This window comes from Pyxicephalus adspersus, chromosome 3 (genome assembly GCF_032062135.1).
Source record: "Pyxicephalus adspersus chromosome 3, UCB_Pads_2.0, whole genome shotgun sequence".
NCBI classification, from domain to species: Eukaryota; Metazoa; Chordata; class Amphibia; order Anura; family Pyxicephalidae; genus Pyxicephalus; species Pyxicephalus adspersus.
The window spans coordinates 91,585,477-91,607,279 of record NC_092860.1 but is presented as its reverse complement, the minus strand read 5'-3'; the positions used below and the strand labels follow the sequence as shown (position 1 = coordinate 91,607,279).

At 35.3% G+C, this 21,803-nt stretch overlaps 1 protein-coding gene across 2 annotated transcripts in view; it reads left to right on the top strand.

Annotated features, from left to right (window-relative positions):
- TBCK (TBC1 domain containing kinase) overlaps positions 1 to 21,803 on the top strand; it is a 128,983-nt gene that overhangs the window by 91,847 nt on the left and 15,333 nt on the right. The window contains exons 24-25 of one of the 2 annotated variants that reach the window (XM_072405673.1): positions 15,501 to 15,676; positions 19,623 to 19,782. The exons of the other annotated variant lie outside the window; for it this stretch is intronic. Coding sequence (XP_072261774.1) covers positions 15,501 to 15,676; positions 19,623 to 19,782 — 336 coding nt within the window. The remainder of the gene's footprint in view (positions 1 to 15,500; positions 15,677 to 19,622; positions 19,783 to 21,803) is intronic. 2 annotated transcript variants of the gene reach the window in all.

The window sequence follows — 21,803 nt, the reverse complement described above, 5'->3', positions numbered from 1 at the left end:
ACAGCGCTTGTCCTTCATGGATCCATCCTGGCAAATCCATGAAGTTCTCTCCCTCCACTCTCCATTGAGCAAAATGGTGCTGTATATACAGCACTTGTTCATGCATCTTGCAGTCTTTTGTCATTGGAAAGAATTGTGACCTTTTGTCATTGAAAAGTCTTTCCAACGACAAATATTGCTCGTGTGTACACAGCCTCAACTCATAAACAGATAGCAGGGCAGGTGTCAGCATAGTAAGTACATCACTTGCTTTAGAAGTGCTTTAAATTATTAGTGGTAGCAGCAATAATTATCATTTTATTTTGGGAGGAAATTTACTTAAATTCATTAGGGGGACTGGATCTGTGGGGAGCAGTTTTCAGTCATATATTTGCTGGCTTCTATCATCTATTCGTACATCACTACTGCAATGCTGTTCATCATGTTTCATCCCCACCCACATGTAAACAATGCAGAAACATTTTTTTTTTTGTATTGTATTTTTAATTACTTTCCACAGGCACTCCAGCAGAGTGTTCTGTAGAAGATGGGGTAGCTCAGGAGCTGACCACAATCCACAGAAGATTGTGGGACTAGGTGCTTTTTTAAAACTGCACCAAAACACATTGCCACTATTCTGGTGTCATAAAATTTCACACAGGACACACAGATCAAGAACATAACCTACCTGCTAATACTTCAGTTGTTCCCAGGCATAGCTGTTCATAGGCTGGTCTTGTCAATAGTGATCTTAAACTTATCATGTGATGCAGAAGAGGCATTCACAAATTATCTCACTGCAGGTTCCCTGCTGTCCCTCCCATAGGTGTGTGAACATGACAATATGGCAAAAGAGTAACCTACACAGGACAGGCTTTAGAAAGTACATTTCAGTAACATTTACCATATTTATATTAGAGAAAATGTTAGGGATGCAGGGTTCAAGCTGTAATTTTGACATTTGTTTGTCAGGGAGGGGGCTGATTCTGATAATCCACCCATTTACCTGGCGTGTTTACCGGCAATGAACAATTGCTACGGATGAGAATTTTTATCTGGAAATTTTATTTTAATTTTATGCCTTACTCAAAGGGTACTGCCGTCAGTTTGGGCAAATAGCAAACAAATCTGTGCATATGTGTTTAGATTTATCTGTTCTCATATATAGTAAATATACTTTCAAATAGTATCTATCCCCATAGAAATAGAAATACCATAAATGTGTAGGCTATCAGTGCAGAAGCTTTTTCATATAATGCTCTGGCAGCAGTTTTTAATGTGCATTTAATAGGCATTTATTTCCTTTTTGAGGAGGTAAGAGCTAGTAATAATATTCCTGCATATCCAATGCGCCTAGGGAATTTTTTTTATGTGTCTTGGGTTTTCCTAATGAAGGAATAATGTATGTTGTATTTCATTAAGCGTGAATTTAATTTTGCTTTTCAAGACGAAACAGTGTTCTCATATTCTTGCAGCCAGATTAGTCTTGTCTGTGTAAGTAGCTATATATCCGCATACGGTCATTGCCTAAAGCTGTAGTGGGCTACTGTAGGATGTCGGGCGTCTTGCATGTGTCCCTCCCCAACTTATCAGACAGCTTCACATGATATTTCATTTTCCTAAGCAATCTGGGAAATGGGATAGCATTTTCTATTTATTATAATTTTCTCTGCAGTTGATTTTGCATTTTTATAAGAACTGATACTGCTATAGAGTCATTTTGAACCCATCAGCATTGGGGTATTCATTGGCATTAGGAAGCTTGTGAATCCTCTATCTCACTGAAATCTGTCAACGAATGGCATGAAAAATATTCTGTATCTTTTAAACTAATATTTAATATATTAAAAAGAGATTGATTGAATGGTTCCAAACTTTGGGGTGTTTATAGTATATTTGAAATATTCAGTTCCTAAGAAAAACAGAACTATACACATTGGACTTTAACACAAGCAAAGAACTGCCATAAACAATAGAAGATCATTATAGATAAGTTTACATTGCAATTACTATAGTCTGGTTGCTGTTGGTATAGCATCAACTTTTTGCTACAAATCCCTAAAGGAAATCTGTAGTTTAGCCATCCTAAGCAGCATACACAGTCATGTGATAAGTGTACCGTATGTAGATTGTAAACTGTGAACATATTATACAGTATACATACATATAATTTTGTATTAGTCTTATGTCTTTTGTTAAAATAATTTACTGATTTGAATAGATTTATAGCAGAAATACAACCTGCCTCAGTTGCCAAAACAGTTTTTCTTAAAGCAGCCAGGAGGGTTGGTGCCCTTTAAAAGGAATGCAGTTTTTACAGTGTCTAAAATAATTTCCTCGTTCGGGCCGTGTTTATGTTTGATGTCATCTAAGATGTAAGTAGCAGCACAAAGAAGACAGAATTATATTTCTAAGCTTGCCCTTTTAGCTAAGTGTTTATGCAGAATGAAACCAGACCACCTAAATCCTTATAAGGAAGAGATGTAACCATGTTAAACACACAGTAGTTTTTTGAAGTTGTAGTCCATGCCATCATTTTAATTGTTCTGTAATTAAGCAGTGCTTATCGTAATTGCACACCCTTCATCTTCTGAACCTAATTGAATACGTAAAGTTTTAATGTGGTGTCCCTATTGAACTCTCTTTTTCCTACTCATTTTCCCAGGTTAATTATTCTGACTCAGCCTAGTCTTGTTGCCACAGATTGTCCTATTTTGCCATGGATCATTAGAAAAATATAGGGTTTGAGCAGGCTCAGCAACACACAGAAACTTCATTTGTTCCCAGCTCCTTTTTCTGTGAGCTAATTGCCAGTTTTCACTAAATGAAGTGAAAGGGGAGAACCTGGCTCAAGGGGGAAAAGTACTTTATTATTTGAAAGAAACCCCCCCCCCTTTAACCTTAGTTTCCACAATCCTACTTATATAGTCATGTTAATGCAATATTGTTGCCAATTTTCAAAGCTCTCCTATTTTTTAAACGTTGGTTTATATAAAATTGAACTTAAAGTTAAGAAAGTTATAAAAAATTGGCCTCTGCAAGCAGAGATATCACTTTAATTGCCCTGAACATGCTTGTGTGGAGAGCAGAGCTTTGGGTGAAAGCCAGCAGGTCTTTTTACCATAGGTTGCTTGCAGTGACATACGGGGGGTAGATACAAGACCAAGTACCCTACACAAGGTGAAAGCAGAAGTGACCAATCTTTATTATACAAAACTGCTTTATAAAGGTAAAATAATTTTATCTTGTTATGTCTAAACTATTCTTCTTAGCAAATCTCCGTCAGGATAAAGGAAACCATTATTGTACAACAATTTTTATATCTTTGTTGGACTGAGGCTATGGGCTTTGTTAGACCTATTGTAAAATGTTCAGCTTTGGATTTGAACCCTCATTTGCAGTTGTTTTGGTTTAAATAGGTATTCCACCACAAATCCCTTGTGTCCATTGATCTTTTTCTCATTGCTGATGCTGTCAAACTTGTAACTCATACTCTTGTTATACTGTCTCTTACATAGACAAATTAACTTTCTTTTTATATTAAAGCATTGGGTTTTTTATTGCTTCAGAAACAAAAGTTACCAACATGAAAGAGACACTGTAATTGTTTAAAACATGTTGGAATTACACCTCTGTGAACACTATCAAAGAGCAAGATTGATCTGCCTGCTTTGGACATTTAAGTGAAAATACCTAATATAGCAATTTAGTATGTCCCTTCAGTAACTGGCCAAATTTTACTAAAACATCTGCTAGTGCAAACATAGGCCTGAGGAGTGTCATGCAATCTAGAGTAGCCTCTTAAAGACTTTCTGAGTACAGGCACATATTTAGTATTACCTTGGTTCCTTAGTATTGACAAATCTTGTCTCTTTTTGATCACCTAAAATCACAAAAAAAGACATAACATCTGATTTGTTATTTTACGTGTTTTCTATAACTTTGTATAACAGATCTAAATTTTTTGTTTAACATTTTGTTATTTATACATCTTTAAATAATTATTTTTCTGGGCATGTGGGACCACCTACTCTTTTTACTCTCTGGCACATACCAGTTCACTCGTTTGTTAATAATTGTGGATTGATTTTAACTTATACAAATCATTGAGTAAATCTGTGCTAAGCTCATTACTCACTCAATCATCGTGTCCCCAAGATTCGGTAAATTGACCTACTTTACCCAATTGTGTCAATTAGCTTGAGTCAAAGTGAGTGTTATCTTCTTGTCTTGCAAGTGTTGAAATGTAAGCATTAATTCATTTAATTAGTATGTATTGATAATTAACCTACTTGATATCAGTCAGTGTTGGCAATAATTACTTGAGTCTAGTGTGTAATAGGCTGCACAACCTATAAGTATGACCAAGCTTTATCATGGCCCCTGATATTCTGAAATAATTACACTTTTCCATTGACATTCATCTCTCCCAATCCTGTTACTAAGGCTGGGTTTTTTTTCACAGTCCTTTCCAGCAACAAAAGAACGAGCGCTGTACATACAGCACCGTTCTACTGTATGGATATGGGAGGGGGAGAACAACCGAGCAGCACCTCTCTGCGCTCTCCCTTTCACTTTCATTGTGATCGTTTGTCATCCTTGGATCTGCCAGGATGGATGACGGAGGACGAGCACTGTACACACGCCGGATTCTCGTCCGATACCAGCCCTGAGGCAATTATCGGACAAGAATCATCGGACATGTGTATGTAGACTACTGAATGTTGCTGAATGCAGTATATGTTAATGTCCATCCTATAGGCTGGTCAGTAATTTTTCATTGCATTTAATTTTAAAAAATGATAACTGTACATTTTTTACATGAGTCATTTAAATATTTGTATGCCTCTTTTCTGTTTTGTACAGACCGATGCCAGTACCTATCCTTTTTTGGTTTGATTTTAGCCTGGCTGCTCTGTACAGTGTGGAGAGCAACATGACCACAATCCAGCACTTAGAACAATGAAGAAGACATCTTACACAGGCATACGCTCAAACATTTTCTCATGGGATCTTCCAGGTCCATGTTTTTCAATGGCAATGATTAATTCTCACCAGGGAATGTCACATTTCCCATTTTAAATGGGAAAATTTAAAGCCCTAAAAGAAACAGATCATACCTTTCTGGCAAAAGAAACCCCTACTACCTTCCACTCACTGTGACTTTAGTCAGCAGAGTGATCATTTAGGGAAATACCCGAAGCCTTCAGTGCTTTTTGTCCTGGTCAATGGACCAGCATTTACTGTAGACATGCCTAATGATAACAAAGCACTGTTAATACAGACCTAAGCTTATGGTTACCAAGGTAAGCAATACAAATATGTCTGTAACTTGGTTTGGGTCTGGTTTTTAATAATGAATAAATAGCTTTGTTCTGTGAGGGGGGATGAGAAATATGAACTGTTTGTCACATGGAAATCTTCTGCAAACCAAGATTGGACCCCTTCACAACTGTCTGTTATCCATCAGTTAAAATGATGAGTTTTACTGCAAAAAAATGGATTTAATCATGGGGTTTTTACATGTCGTACCTTTGCATGGCTGCTGTCTGTCAGTGTCAGGAGTGGCACAAATGGCTTCACATCCCATAGGCCGTAGGTTGGGGGCTTTGCCAGAAAATATAAAGTCCTTTAGCCTGAAGATGAACTCTACCACCTTAGAATTGCAGTGGTCATCTCCTGGATGAGTTCAATAATCTTATGTCTTTCAATATCCTGAGACTTAGATATGCTTTGCTTGTACACTATTTTCTTTTTTATTTGCAGGTTAAATCCACCTTTTTTGGATTTCCGGCTAGACAGCTGAATTTGGTACTTCCAGGTCATGTTTTACAACTATTGGGTGAATCTGCATCCAGGCACTCTATATCTCATAATTATTCTCTGTTAAAAGATATCCCTACTGATAATGTCTCTGTGCTACCTTTTGTACGCGGTTGGGATTTGTTTTTAAACTCCTCCCATTTGGAGACTCTTGAATTATTTGAATCTTGTTAGTCACGTATCTGTAAAACAATAGTGAACAGTGGCGGAAAATCCAATTTAAAATAATACATAGGGCATACTATGCATTTAACCTACCTCTTAACCCCCAAAATGCAGCAACTAGTTTAACAGTGTGCCCTAAATGTGACCTGGCTCTGGCCCCCTTAGAACATCTATTGTGGGATTGTACTATTATTTCTAGGTATTGGACTAATGTTTTTGATTTCTCCTATTCAATGGGCCATTTTCTTCCCAATTGGCTCTATTTCACGGTACTGTTGGGGGTATCTTCACTTATGCTTTGAGTATAAGGTCATTGGTGACCAAATTCGAACATCCCTGTTTTCTAGCAGCACAAAAGTGTAACCTTAAGGTGTGGCTGGAACCCAATCCCCCAGGTATTTCCCAGATGATGCAATATCTCCAAGCTTTAATGATTATAGAAAAAACTAAAGCCAACCAGCACAGTGATACACATCCACAAAAGTTCTTTGGTACCTGGATGTTTTATTTACAGAATTGCAGATGTGTAGAGCTATCAAAATTGTAACGAGGGCCATTAAGTAAAGGACCATTAGGAACAACTGCTAACAAAGATGTAAAGATTATGCATAGGATTGGACAGCACACTGTGTTCTATCACATTTGTTTGCATTCTAATCTACCTGTATGCATCTGTGACTCTTGGGTTCCCTGTAGCAAAGCTTTCTACATAAGCACCCTAGAGCTACATTACATCTATTAACCTTTCCAGTATCCTCAGTTTTCTGACTTCTAGTGGATATTAGTTCAGTAAAATTAGTTATTGGGAAGCATTCTATGATTTTTTATTTGACAGTGATGATATGCACCTATTGCTTCCTGGGTACAATGAAAATGATATTCAATACATTGTTTTAACCCACTAGAAAGTGCTGTGTATTTGAAAGTAATGTCATATACCATATCTTCCTTTCTGTATCTTGCATCTCCCTTCCACCATCTGCCATGGCTTGTCTGCTAAATTGTGATTTTATATTTAAGAGGGAACTGAATGTAAAGGTCCCTTTAGGGCTATTGCTAAAAAAAAGAAAAAAAAAAAAAGGAATATGCACAGCATATTCTCATAACATGGCACAGTCACCACCCAAAGTGCCCTCCTTCTACATTTCCATTCTATTATTCTACCCATCGTACGTTTTTTTTAAACATCTATTATCTCCCTTGTTGCTCTGTTTCAATCATTCATGTATTCCACACCACAGTGTACATTATGAAGAAATTTACTAGTATGCTAAAAAGGAGCTTTTAATGCAAAATAACTCTTCAGAAATCGAAGCCCAAATGATAGCAATTTTTTGAAGCCGTTTTTACACTTTTAATGGCGTTAAAGGAAAGCAGTGCTAGAATCACAGATACTGGTATTGCATTGTGTGTATTATATAATGCATTTTAAAAAGTACATATGCTCTTTTTTATCCAGTAGTTTTTTCTTATTATTTATAAAAATGAATTTTGTAGCTTGTGAGTTTTCTGTTTTTTATAACATATTCTATAATTGTATGGATACACAATGAATAGACACAGTGTTACATTACATAAACCTAGCTAAGTAATCAGTTTTCGCGTTTTTACAGGCTTTGTAAAGTTATAAAAGATGCTATACAAAACCTATGCATGGTGCTAACAAGCCTTAATCTGTGACAGACACCAGTCATAAATCTCTGGGAAACTAAATAGGTGTGGAGACTGCAGGCAATTATATACGGGTGGTATGAGTTTTTGTAGAACATATTCTATATTCAGGTCACAGGTCAGTGCATTTGGATAAAATTGATGTTTTGAGTTGTAATGTGAAACCATGAGAATCTCCATCACCTATGTCTGTCATCATAAAGTGGTTGTGGTATAGTTATTGTATTGTTTGTTTCTCCAAACAGGTGGCAATTACATCAGTACTCATATACAGCATATGTCTTAGTTTTTTGGGGGTTTTTTTGGGATGATTTACTGCATGAATACCATTTTCCTGTTATTTCATTGCTGGAGTTATAGGAATGTAATTCTAACCATTACTTAACAAATGTTTTTTTTGTCCAGTGTTTGTTAACTTCCTATGTGTTTCCTATACCTTACTGTAAAGGTTTAGGTAATATTACAGCATTAAGCATAAGATAAAATCTAATTTAAATTCCCCATTTTCCATAAATTGATATGAATGCTTACCAATGAAGTACCCAAAAGTGCTTCCATAAATGTATACCTCCTTAAAAACCATTGTGATTGAGATGTAATATCCCCAAAATCTGACCTTATAGAGGGAAAATCATCAGTTTGGCACTGACTTTGGGCTTCTTAAAATTCCTGCCCATATCACTTTCCAAAGAAATCCCTGGTAACTTTTAAGACAACCCCTGATTGCCTAACCTTCTGAAGATTATGTATTTAATTATTGTGTTGATCAAGATATACCCAGTTGTATGTGGTACTTGATTAGATTAGTATTAGGAAAACCAGCACTTAGCGAATAGCAGCTTAACCCAAAATGAAAATATTTATGCTGGGCTGTATGCTTTTTTGTTTACCAACATATATAATAAAGATCTACTCTAGAAAAAGAAGGGTGCTTGTGCATTCAATGTGGCTCCTGTTTACCACAGGTATACTAATCTTTTTGTTAAACAGTCACCAACAATTTCCAACATATTGCAAGAATTTTATACCTTAAAAACACATTCAGAAATATCATGCTAGTCAATTTTGTAAAAACTAAGGATAAGGGAGAGATATTAATCTTTGATATGAATAGTAACATAACCATACATTTATTACATAAAAACCATTAGCAGAAACAATTCTTTCTGATATATACAATGATACAAATCTAATACATTGCCCCCAAAAAAATAAATTATGGAATGAAGTTAATTAAAATAATTTGGCAATACAGACAGCTTTCATGGGTCATAAAATTCAGAATAATAACCACATTCTCATAACTATTGTAAAGAATTGTATTTCCCGGCGATTAAAAGACAAGTTTTAGAATGTGACATAAATTTAAAATTTTATACTTTGCTGACCTTTCCTAATGACCTCATAGACATCACATAAATCAGTACCGTTTCTGCTTAGTAACTTAAAGAGCTAAATTAAATATTGACCATCGAATTGCTTTCATACATATCCCCCAAATTACTTTATTCTCCCACCTTGCCAAATTAATAAATAGAAGTTCAGAAATGTATTGGTACATTTTCCCAGTTTACTCTGCCCCTGTCTGTCCAAAGCCAGGCAGCTTTCACAGCCTTTTTGAAGCTGGAATTCTCTACCTTGCCTGCCTTCTTGCCTGCCAGCCATTTCTATACAAGGAGTCAGTAAGACCTGTCATCTCTTTGTTTGGCATCTATCTATATGCAAACAGCATTTGTCAAACACTAATAAGCCTAATAATACCAGATTATCATCGGTTAGAGAAAATATCAGTCTGAAGTTGTGTGTTATATTTTTATGATTTAGTAATAAAAGGGTAATTTTTGTTACACTAATATGAAAATAAATGTATCATTTAACCCATTTTAGTAGCAATGATTTTCTTAACATTATGTCATAATGCACATTTATTTTTTTTCTTATTTGCCTTAGTATGAATATAAAAGTAAAATGTATGACTGGATTTTGTTTTGTGTGCAAATAGAAAACAAATATAAAGCTAGGACTAACCTTAATATGCACTACTTAAGAGATGACCTAATCTTTAAAAAAAAAAACTTTTTTCTATATATAGCTTGTAATAAAAAGACATATGGGTTATATATTTATTACTATGTAGTCCTACTTTAAGAATAAGGAAAACAAAAATACCTGCAGAGAATACAGAATTCAAGTGTTCATGTAACTTCCCGTTCGTGAACTAGTATCTCAAACAAGGTTAACAGCCTTACCTGCTCTCTACAACAAGTTTAAAAGAAAAAAAAAACTCCTTAATATTGAATGAAGATATAGAAAGTAGAGTTTTTTGTAGTCTAAACCATGGGAGCCGTCAGTGGGGTGCTTCCCAGAAGGGGGGTGCTTTGGCAGAATATGAGGATATGAGGGAATAAAGGGGGTAAAAGTCTAAAATAAGTCTAAAAATAAAGAAAGCCAATGTATCCACCACATATTAGGACTGGTAAGCTATAATATATTATGTTTTGTTTTATAGGTCAAGATACACCCTTAAATGTTATACCTTAATTGTGCTTACTGTTTCTCTCTGTATAGTATATGGGTGTAAATGGCTTTGTCTCAACAGTCACTTAGTATGGGTGGTAACTGCACAAATCTGCTCATGCAAGGTAGTTGCCAAAATGTTGAGCAACCAAAAAACTGACTTCCAGGTAAACATAAGCTGAAAAATCCCGGTACGTGTGCATTAAAGATGTTTTCTCTCATTATCGTTTGAGTTCATTGACTTTTACTATAAAAGTCAAGGGCCACAATATCTTAAAGACATGCTGAGAAATATTTGACATTACATGAATGCTCCAGCAAAATGCCAGCATGAGATTTAAAAATGAGAGAAAATGAAATGGCTGTATCTAATTGTGTGTGCCTGCCGCCCAATGATGCTGGAAACTCTTTAATCTTGTGAGAGCTTAGCTTTTAATTTCAGAATGCCTAGGTGGCTTTGATTACTTATATTAAAATAGGAAGCTTATTTGCCTTTGTGCGTTTAGTCCAGTAGAGGAGAATAACAGACAGTAATCGCCATGACTTACAATGCATTATATATATATTGGAATATGAAGTAGCTATGAATAAAAATGTATGAAAAAGTGAAGAATTCTTACAGTGATTATATTTGTTAAAATAGATATCATTCAAAGTAAAGAAGCAACGAAAATATGCAGTTGTACTGCATAGCCCATGGTACTTCTAGACAGGTCTACCCAAATTCCAAAATCAAACGTAAAGTGACATCACAGTGATCAGCCAGGAGTAGGGGTGCATGGCTGGAAGAGCATGGCCTGAATCATTGACTATTGAAAAGGCTGGTTAGTATTGCAACCATAGCTTTTTAGGGTTCCTAGCTCCCTCCAAAGGGGGTTGGAGGCAGAAAGCATGCACAAAGCAAAGCAATCTTTGCCCTTTTTGTGTACATATTGTATTCCTATCCTCAGAGTTGTTTACTCATGTTTGAATATGGACCATTGGTATCTTTTTTTGAATAAGACCCCCCCCCCCCAAAAAAAACTTCTCCATCTCTTTCCCTGTTCTTTTTTATCTTTTCCTATTCCCTATACTTGTTTTTTTATCTTCCCCCCCCCCCCAAAAAAAACAAAAAAAAAAAAACAATTTGAACTAGGTCACTGTTTTAATCAGATTTCCATTTAGCTTTGAATCTGCAGTGACAGGTTTACTTACCATCCAGGCCCTGTAATTCTTCTTCCTGGTGAAATTGAGAAAAACACATTAAAATAGCCTTTAAATACACTCTTACACTTCTCATAATTTTAATTACCATATACTCTTTTGGGCTTGTTGAAACAAAAGTTGTGGCCCCTGACTGACTTTGATTCTGAAAATTTCATCTGGAAGCAACTGGGAGCCATGTATTTGTGTTTTGACACGACATTCTGTATAAAGCTACCTCTTGGGAAAGAGGAAATGTGGAATTATGTGGCCATTTCAGCATAGAGACTGAGACCTTTTATGCATTTTGGTAAACAAGGAGACTCTTTATAAAATCTTGACATATTGTCATAGTTTATGTTTACCATTTTTATGGCTCGCATTAGGTGACATGATACCAGCAGTGCATCTGAGCACAGCTGTCCAGCATACTAGACATATGTTTATAATGAAATATGCATTTTATGTGTTCTGTATTGCTTAGCAAATGATGAATGAAAGCTAACATTGTTCATAGATTTTACAGCATGCAAAGCATCTTAGCACCAATTTTTGCAAAAAAATTACATGCTTTCTCTAAATTATGAGAAAAATATATTTAAATACTTTTTTGTTCATTACAAAGCTACTAAACATACAACTGTCATGGGGTCCTCTCCTCCTTTTGTGTCATTTGTATCTGTCTGTCATTTGGTACCCATATTTAGGACTGTGTAATATGTTGGTGCTATATAAATACTAGTTTTTTCGTAAATTGAAAGTATAAGTAAAGTATAAAGAAAGGGAAATAGCATTGACTGAACCAAAAAGAAAGTACAGTACCCAGACAAGCATATTTCAGAGAGAGAAAACAAGTGTCAAAAACATCACAAACAATTGTACAAAACAAAGTTCACAAAGTATACCAAAGACGTGAGCATACATAATTCACTTTCTGCAGTCTTTTAGACCCTCTGAGTCCTATGAGACACCAAGGGGAAGGCTTCCCAACCTTTCCAGAAATCACTGAAAGTCTTTATTAAACGAGAGAATGAAGGAGCCTCAACAATAAAAAACATTGGTACTAGCAAAGGGGAACTTGTAACTATGTAAGCAGTCAGTGCTATCTAATACCAAGCAACCCTAGTCTGTAGAACGGCATTTGAAGAAGAAAAATGCATGTGTGCAGTGCACACCTGCATGCAATGCAGGTGAAATTTTAAATTGTTTTTTTTTCTTAAAGAAAAAAATTACTTGCATGTGCCTGCAGACTCTGCAGTTGGTACCAGCTGCACACAAACATGCAGGTAATAAAGAGGGAAGGGTGGCAGAGGGAAAAAAAAGTCTTCATCCACCAAAAAAAAGTTTTGGCATACAGATAAAATACAATATACTTGTGCAAAACCATAAAGCTTGAAACCATGATACTGAAATGGTTATCATTCCATGAAAATCTCATACTATTGCAATCCTGTGGGGTGGGCAGAAGATAGTACGTATAATTGAAGAGTATAGCAGGACCCAGTATGACCTAGAGAGCAGTACATGTAGGAGATGAGTGTTTTTATGGTTTTATTATTTTACTGATGAAAACCCTAAACATAATTGATTTTATATTACTCTTACGATAATAATAATTTTTGCAGTGTTGCATCTAGCCAACAAAATACAGATACCAAATTACTGTTATTGAACAGAACAGCTCCTCAGGACACAATTATTTCATATAATTGACAGGTAACACAACAGCTGTAAATATACCATTCCAAGAAACGTTTTAGTATTAACCTTGCCTCCATATTGTGTAGTTCTCAAATTAAGCACAGACTTTGTCCCTGATCCAAGCTGCAAGATTATGGGTATTTAGAAGTATTTGGAGAGCTAATTAACCTGTCACAGTGGTAACTCTGTGCATTTTCCCAGATCTATGTGTCACTCACTTGATTTGACAGCACAGGGATTGTGCCTAGACTAAATCTTCAACATTTATGTTGTCATAAAATTATTACCACATCTGGCCTGAGGTGACTGTGGGGATCATGTGTACTAGAACAGGCAGCAGTCACAAAAAGAAAATGTTAATTTATTTGTAGATTCGTAGATTCTGTGAATCTTGGTCTAAGAGAACAAATTTGTAGCTCACATAGTGTTCTCCAAGATGTAATAAAATACTGTATTTAAAATATGAATTTGAAGTAGTCTCCTTTGGAAAATAAATCACATATATAATTGTATTTCAATTTCACATTGATGTTACCATGCACCCAAGAGATTAACATTATACCAGTTGTTTTAGTATTGTTTTTACCCATTCATGGGCAGCACAGTTTACTTACACAGCTAGCGCGCTTGCCTTTGCATCGCTGGGCCCCAGATTTGAATCCCAGCCAGGACACTACCTGCAAGGAGTTTGTATGTTCTCCCTGTGTTTGTGTGGGTTTTCTTTTTCCCCTAAAAAAAATTATCAGTTAGGTTAATTTCCCTCCAAACTTCCCATGGATTGTAATAATGCCTTATGGCTATGGTAGTGACATTGGCTTGTGAGCCCCTTGGAGGGACAGTTAGTGTCATGACTACAGACTTTGTAAAGCGCTGTGAAATATTTAAATTCTTTTCTTAAAAGTACTTTTTCTTACAAACTTTTTTTAACAGTACGAGATAGTAATAACTTATTAAATACTAATGATCTCTTATATTATTAAAGTTTTGCATAATGTTTTTTTATTACATGGTTTGTTCAGCCTTAATATCTTTAAAGGATTACCTCTTGTTTTGTCATCTCGGAATAAATAATTTCCTTCCTGTGATGTTGTTGCTGATATCTTGTTGCTTAGTGAACAAGCAAATAAAACGACTAAAGCAGCACGTTTATCTAGTTTTCTTGAAGTGAAAGGAATGAAAGGCTTGCATACCACAGTCATGTAGCTCCTACATTTTAAAGTTAATTGGCCCAAGAATTCCAATATCCTTTAACTGCCCTTGCTACTAATCTTTACACAGGAGTGGGTGACAAAGTTCAATCTGTGTGTGTGGCCTTACGTGCTCACCCGCACCTCTAGATCACATGTTTTTTGTAAGGTCTAAAGAAATCCTGACCCAGAATATATGCTCTCTCAAATTCAACCAAATCTAGATATTTTTAAAATGTATCTGTTTAGCATACATTAAAATTTGTTAAAACATTATATATATATAATATATTATATTATTATTATTATTATTCTTATAAATATATAATTTAATTATATATTATGTCAATATATCAATGAGATTTTTTTTTTTTTTTTTTTAGTAATGAGTGAATCTTAATCTACTTTACAGTTTCATGGAGCCTCTGGTGATGAGATCACTAAGCTTGAGTTTAGGCTTTTTTCTGCCATAATACTGATTGGGGAAAGCACAGGATTTATTCAAGGGGAAATCCAACAATAAAGCTCAACATCAGCATTAAACTATTTGTAGTTTTTGGAAAGTGAGTAGTTAGAACCTCATTCAGGTTTGTTTTGCTGTCTAAATCTTCTCCTCACTTCTGGTCCCATGTAGTGGCACACGATACACCAGTGTTTCTTGACCTTTTTAACTTAGAAGATGCCCTTGAAATAAATTTCAGATCTTCAGGGAATGATACAATGACCAACAATGATATACAATAAAGATGATAACATTTTGGGACCTAGCAGCTTGTAGGATTTTGTCCTTTATTTTGAAGTAGTGGATCCTGTAGATAACATCCCAAGGAAAATCAGGGTGGGGGTTCCCTGGACCAAGGGTCCAGTCAATCCCAATTTGGGATCTCTTTGTACAGTAGTGAATCCTGTAGATAACATCCCAAGGTAGTTCAGTGTTGGGGTTCCTTGAACCAATGGTTTTATCAATGTCAGTCTAGGTCTCTTTCGATTTCTAGTAGTTAGAAGATAGTGAAAAATGGAAGTGGCAACCAACTCTAAGTCTTTAGCTTTCATCACTTTTGTAATGCCAGCAACTATTTTTTTGTTTTCAGAAGCATCCACAGCATGGCGATCTTACCACATTTACAAATTTCTAATTCCTAAATTATTATCCCTTTTGGGTGAACTGAATTTTTTTCTGGGTTGCAAGAATTGCAAGAATCAAATCAATGTAGGACAGATATGTAGAAGCATTTGTGTACTCTAAAATGTTTACTGTATTTGTTTTCTTTTCAGGGCCGAGAAATTATACAGCTAAGTGAGCTAAAGTCTGAGGTATCTCCTCGGATTTCTGCAGAGGATCTCATCGACTTGTGTGAGCTGACTGTACCCAGTCATGGAAAAATGAACATCAAGAAAACAAAGTCCAGCAAACCAAAGCTTCTTGTTGTAGACATTCGTAACAGTGAAGAGTATCCTTTGATATATAGCTTATAATAGCTTTTCACTGCACATTTTTAGGGATAACTTACTTACTGATAGAAAATGATGGAAACTCGGTGTGGATTTTCTACTTCGTTAAGCCTATTTAGAAGAAAAATCACACCAGCTTATATGTTGCAATTACAGTATTTATACTATCTGCATTTTCTGTGATGTGGTTTCAATGTGTGAGCCTCGACGTCATAAAGAATTTTTGCATGTGTGTATTGTATGCATTTGCAGCAGATATGCACTGTTTTGGTCATATATTATAGCATACAGACAGCTTGAGTAAAGTACAATAGTCATCAATCAGTCAATAGACAAGGCAGTAATCCCCACCATATTGATGACATTGAATTACAGTGTTTGTCACATAGACTGCACAACCTCACAGTAGAGACCCTCATCATTGCTTATGTTCTCAAAAATTGGCATTCACACTGCCAGGCCTGAAAACAGTTAAACATCATGTTAGTACCAAAGATATTGTATATTGGTTAAATGGTCGTAGCATTTGCAGGCTTTTGACCCTTTGCTCACAATGGACATGCTCTATAATGATTGACATTTCCATGTAGCAGAAACACATCTTTTTGGCCAAATGACGTCCCAGCAGGTGCATATTGCATATGCATTGACATATTACATATTATGTGCATATTTTACCAGCATAAAGTATTGTAAGTTACCCTATTCTGAGCGTTTTAAATACTAATACACATTTTAAAAAATTACCAGTAAACTATTATTACATCTTTGTGTTATTTTATACTTATTTAGACCAATGAAAATTTCTGCCATGAAATCCTTAGGTAAAATTGGATGTTCTTACAAGAACATCACAATCTATCTGCTTAGAACCTACTGGCTCTGTTAATTCCATATTACTCATCAGTATAATATAACAAACTGTAGTAAATTTTCCACACGTTTTGCCTTGCAACCTCCATACATGGCAATATAACCTTTTTAGTTAGATCCCAAGAAAGTTTTGAATTTTTTTTGAGTGAGATATGTCCCTAAACCATTTCCAAAAAGCTAATCTGAGAATTATTTCATGTGGATGAAGTCCAGCCGATTGTTAAGTTGTTATAATGCATACATTGAGGAAACAGTCAAACAAAGACACGTCTGTATAAAGGAGCTTTTTGCTTGCAATTAAAAAAAGAAAACCTTCCTTTATTATTGCTGGAGGAAACTCAAAAATGGTGGTATAAATCAAAGGAACATTTAATCACAAAAGCTGTAGTTAATTCTACAGTGATTACGTTTAGAATGAAAGAAGTTGTGACCCTATATTACTGCTGGAGCTGAACCATTGAATCAATGAATCAGACAGCTCTGAATGTGTTACCTCATCTGAGTAGATGGGACACTGCTGAGACCTTTGTGCTGCTGGCAATTCTACTTTTACTATTAGTGGGCAGGACTGGATTTAACAACTTTTTAACTTTAGGATGCTTTTTGATGTTTGCTTCTTCATTTTATCATCAGCTTCTTTAGTACTCGCTATGCCTTGCGGTATCCTGCAGCTCCAAGCTTTTTTTCTTTTTTTTTTTTTTTTTTACTTCTTCTAATGTTGTTTGAAATAATATTTGAAGCAAACACTTGGAACATTTTTGCTAATCTATTTAACACTTGTGACATCTTTATCAGATAAAAAAAATATCCATTCAGATGTCTCTCCATGGTCATATGCGTTCTAGTTCTCTCCAGGTGAACTTAGTGTCAATTTTTTCACTGCCAGAGTCAGCATTTATACAACAGTAATTCCACTCATTCATATATATATTACAAAGAGTAGTATTTATTGAGCAAAAAATATACAATACATTAAAAATACAACATGGCACTTTAAAAACATTTATAATGGCTTCCTATGCTGCCTATGTATTTGGACCACACCCGCCTATAGTTATGTCCATAGAATAATGTTACATTAAATTGTTTAAGCAGCAAGCTGCAAGATAAAGCTCAGTGTTCTGTCTTGGGAGTGTGAAAGGATTGGGGGGGGGGGGGGTTCCTTGAGAACCAGGCGCATCCTAACCTATATAGCGCTAGCTATTTATTGAAAGGGTCAGTTCACCCAACAATGATTCAGTTTTGGCAGATATTTAGGAGTTAATGCAATAGATGGAGTGGAAACACATAAAACATTTCTAGATAGATAGGAAAAAAAGGAGTACAGAATAATGGCAAGGTGATCAGGCTGTTGCAATATCATATAGGAAGCCAGGGGCTAATTCAAACAATTGATTACTCTCATAACCGTGTTATCCCGTTTTAGCCAGGCGGACCACTCAGCACTTTTCAGTAACCACCAGGCTGTTTTTGAGTGTTTACTGAGCTTCTTCCCACCCAGCTTAAAAATTTGGGGGATATTAATATATTATTACTTTTGATTGCACCTAATCTTTAAATAAGGATTGTATACGCCTTAGACAGCCATGGCAGCTGCCTGCAAATTATTTTTTACTAGTTTTAGTTTTACTGTACATTAAACAAAGGCATGGCACATTGCATGGTTTTGTAAAAAAAAAAAAACCCTGTTAAAATAGAATATTGTACAAGGATCACATAGTTTTTAGGAAGAAGTTGAAGATTGTTTAAGGATCACACAGTTTTTATGTAGGTTTTCCAAAGCTGATATTAGGTGAAGCAGCCACAATGTGGAAATGAAGAGCACACACACATTATAGTCTCAACACACCTGAGGATAGAAATGCTGAAGGCCTAGGGATATATCATATTGAAATTGCAAGATTTATCTGCACCTTTCCTGAAAATTCAGGTCTCAGCTTGCAAGTTGCATTAGAGACATTTTATAGGACACCTCTGTAATTTCATGTAGAATTGAGAAAAAAAGCTCGCAGTACATCGTGAAAATTGCTGGCCAGCCCAGACTTGTCAGAGATGTATCCCATTTATCAGTTTCCTGAGGAACCTATAAAACAAACTAAAAATTATGGCCCAAGGGCTACAGAAGTGCAATTCTTGTGAGATATATATGGGGGTATTGGATGTTAAAACAGTAGCAAAAGATTTCATCTTGTATTTTATCAGAAAATGAAAGGAGGATATAAAACTGTGCAGATTTTAGGTAACAACAATACCAGTTCAATGTAAACTGAATATATATACATGAATAAAAAATGCAAATGATCCATAATGGGTTCATGCCTAGCAATATATAGATACAAATTAGTATAAAGCTTTAAAAGTTCTTATACATGATGCCATAGAATGAAAACTTTATATTATTGTTACATTATCATCACCAGTTGTGTGTTCACACATGAAAGGTAGTGAACATTAAACACACAGACATCAGGTTGTGGCCAGATGTGCAGTTATAATCTGAATGTTGAAAAACCTTTTTTAACTAAAGATTTGTCCATAACTACTTGGTGAATGGCCATGGTTAGGTTTATTGAGAAGACCGGACATAGAGCAGAATGATATTCCTGGCACTTTATCTATCTCAAACCTAGATATAGTTTAGACAAGGAATGTTTAGATCAGGGGTGCCAACAATTATGAAACTGTTACCAAGTCCAATTTATTGTCATCCTTATAATTAAAATCTGAATTGTATACCAGGAATATGCTGCTGTTGTAAAGGTTCTGTCTCTATAGGCACTTGCTCAAGTTTTTGGTAATGCAAAACCCACTTGAAGCAGGTCACATGTAGGTCATAAAATAGTTTTTTCAAGGTCAAATGCACCTGTAAATTATTTTTGAAAGATCTCAGAAGTGTCCAAATGGATGAAATTTATGCAATCCCAAAATCAATTTTCACACTGTCATTTATTGATCCTTAGGTACCGACACTTTTTTTAACTGTTGAACACACAACACCATCATACTGTATTATTAAAATGGACTGGATGTTTAACCTACATTTCTCCCATGTACCTTAACTGTTGTTCTCAGCTTTAATCGTGGTCATATACCTGGCAGCATAAATATGCCTTTTGGTTCTGCATTCACAGCCGATGGAGAATTAGTGCCAGGTCCAGCCAGTGCCACTCTTCAGAGTTTTAAAGGCAAAGTCATTGTGTCAGTTGGACATGTTTCATCAAATTCAGCTGAGGTAAAACAACCAAATGGAAATCTGTACTTGGTTTCCTCCCCACACATAATATATAGAGAAAACCAAGTACCTATCAGCAAAGTGAAAGACAAAAAGTTATGTTTTCCTTCCTACCTTCTAATGTATTTTTTAATATTGATATTTAATGCAATCTTTTAACCTTATCTTTCAAATTAAAAATAGAGAACGTGTGTTTTTTTTATGTATTGAAAAGTAGATCCCACCATCCTAAAGTTAGTTTCATGGGATTTATTTAATAAACACTAATGTAAGTTACTAGTTTAGCCAAAGTATTAATATCTTTTCCAGCATATTTGAAACCTGCCCATAACAGGTAATTGTTCCTGAAATATTTTCTTTGCGTTGGCCTTTCCTTTAATTCCCACACCACAAAATTGATGCATAGTCCTGCAAAAACATCTCTATGACCTCTGTGTGTGACCAGCCTAGTTAATGTCAAACTTTACAAATTGCAGGTGTGGCTAAATTAAACATGGTCCTCCTGTAGAACCTCTTATTGATTTTGTGAGTGATATTTTTGTGCTCCTGGGCCAAATCTAACAGTATCCCAAATTCTGTGCTGTTCTTCTGTTTTATACAAGTGGTTTCACATTGTCTAATATATGAATGTAAAATAGTAAAAAAAAAAAAAATAGTATATATCACCTAAACCTCCAGACCACCAGCCATAAATAAGGATCCAGATCTCCAATTATAAACAATTAATAGCAGTCTTAGATCTTTTATACTATTTACCTTTAATATTTGCTTGTTTTGTCTTCTTGTCTCTAAAGCCCAAGTGTCAGGCTATAAGATTATCCTGTCTCCTACCTAAATTCAGTTCTGATAACAAACATGCAAACGTGTAATAAAGAAGCCGTCAGAATTAATGTAAACCGTTTTTTTTTAATTATTATTTTTATCCTATTATTTAGAAAGGAAGAAATGTTTAAATTATTAGCACTCTGCTCAGCCAGGGAACAGGTCAACCAGGCTGTTAGCTGACATATCTTCTCTAGCAAATACAACTTACAACCATACATTCCTATGAACATGAATGAAGGCTGCACTATTTAAGGACTTTTAAAGTAGACATTTACATTCCTAATAATCACTATTCCGATTTTTTACAAAAGTAGGCATGTTTAGGGGGTAACTTATACCATCTTGCCTGCCTTTTATATGAGAATCAGATGTACATTTTGGTAAATCCGTCATACATATATTTCGCTTTTTAATTTAAAAGGAGGGGGGATGTTTGCTAGGGTGTTTGAGTGACTTAACAGGGAGGCTTATAATGAAGAAAGAGATGTGGGGGTGGGGGATATAGTCAATAGATATTTTGGCAAAAAAAACTTCCTTCAAATCTATAGTAATATATTTCAAAGAGTTCTCTCTTTAGAAAGGGTATAAATGCTCCTGTTGATCTTGGGTAAAGATGATCAAGTCTCAGGTTTCCACTTAAAAAGTGTATGTTCTGACTCTTGTGTCATGCATTGCTTAGATTGCGTCCTTGTTTGTTTTTACAGTAAGTCTAAAAGCTAATATTGCTCAAACACAAACTAAAGGGTGTAAAATCCAGTAGAGAACATAATATAAATATACAGTTGGATTGTAATGGAAAATGTGATTAAAATAGAACTGTTGACACAACTTTTTTAGCTTTGGGTAGAGATCTGAAGATTTGGAAACTTTGAGGGGTTATTATTGCTGTCTGTGTCTCATAAAAGTCTGCCTGGAGTTCCACATAAAGACATCCTGACCTTACGGATGCAGACATATTGCTGCCTGTAGCAAAATAATCCAAACCTTAGATGTATGTTTTGAACAGAATAGTAAAGGTTTAGGACTTTTGTCCAACCATCACTAATTATGAAAGTGGGGGTGCTTTTAAGATTGGGAATATATACAATAAAAGCTTCAAATATGTTTCTAACCCTTCTCTACTCCCAGGAATCGGGGAACACCTTTTCAAAGGTGACAAAGAAAACTGGCACAGGTTCTAACTCTTTTCACTTTCT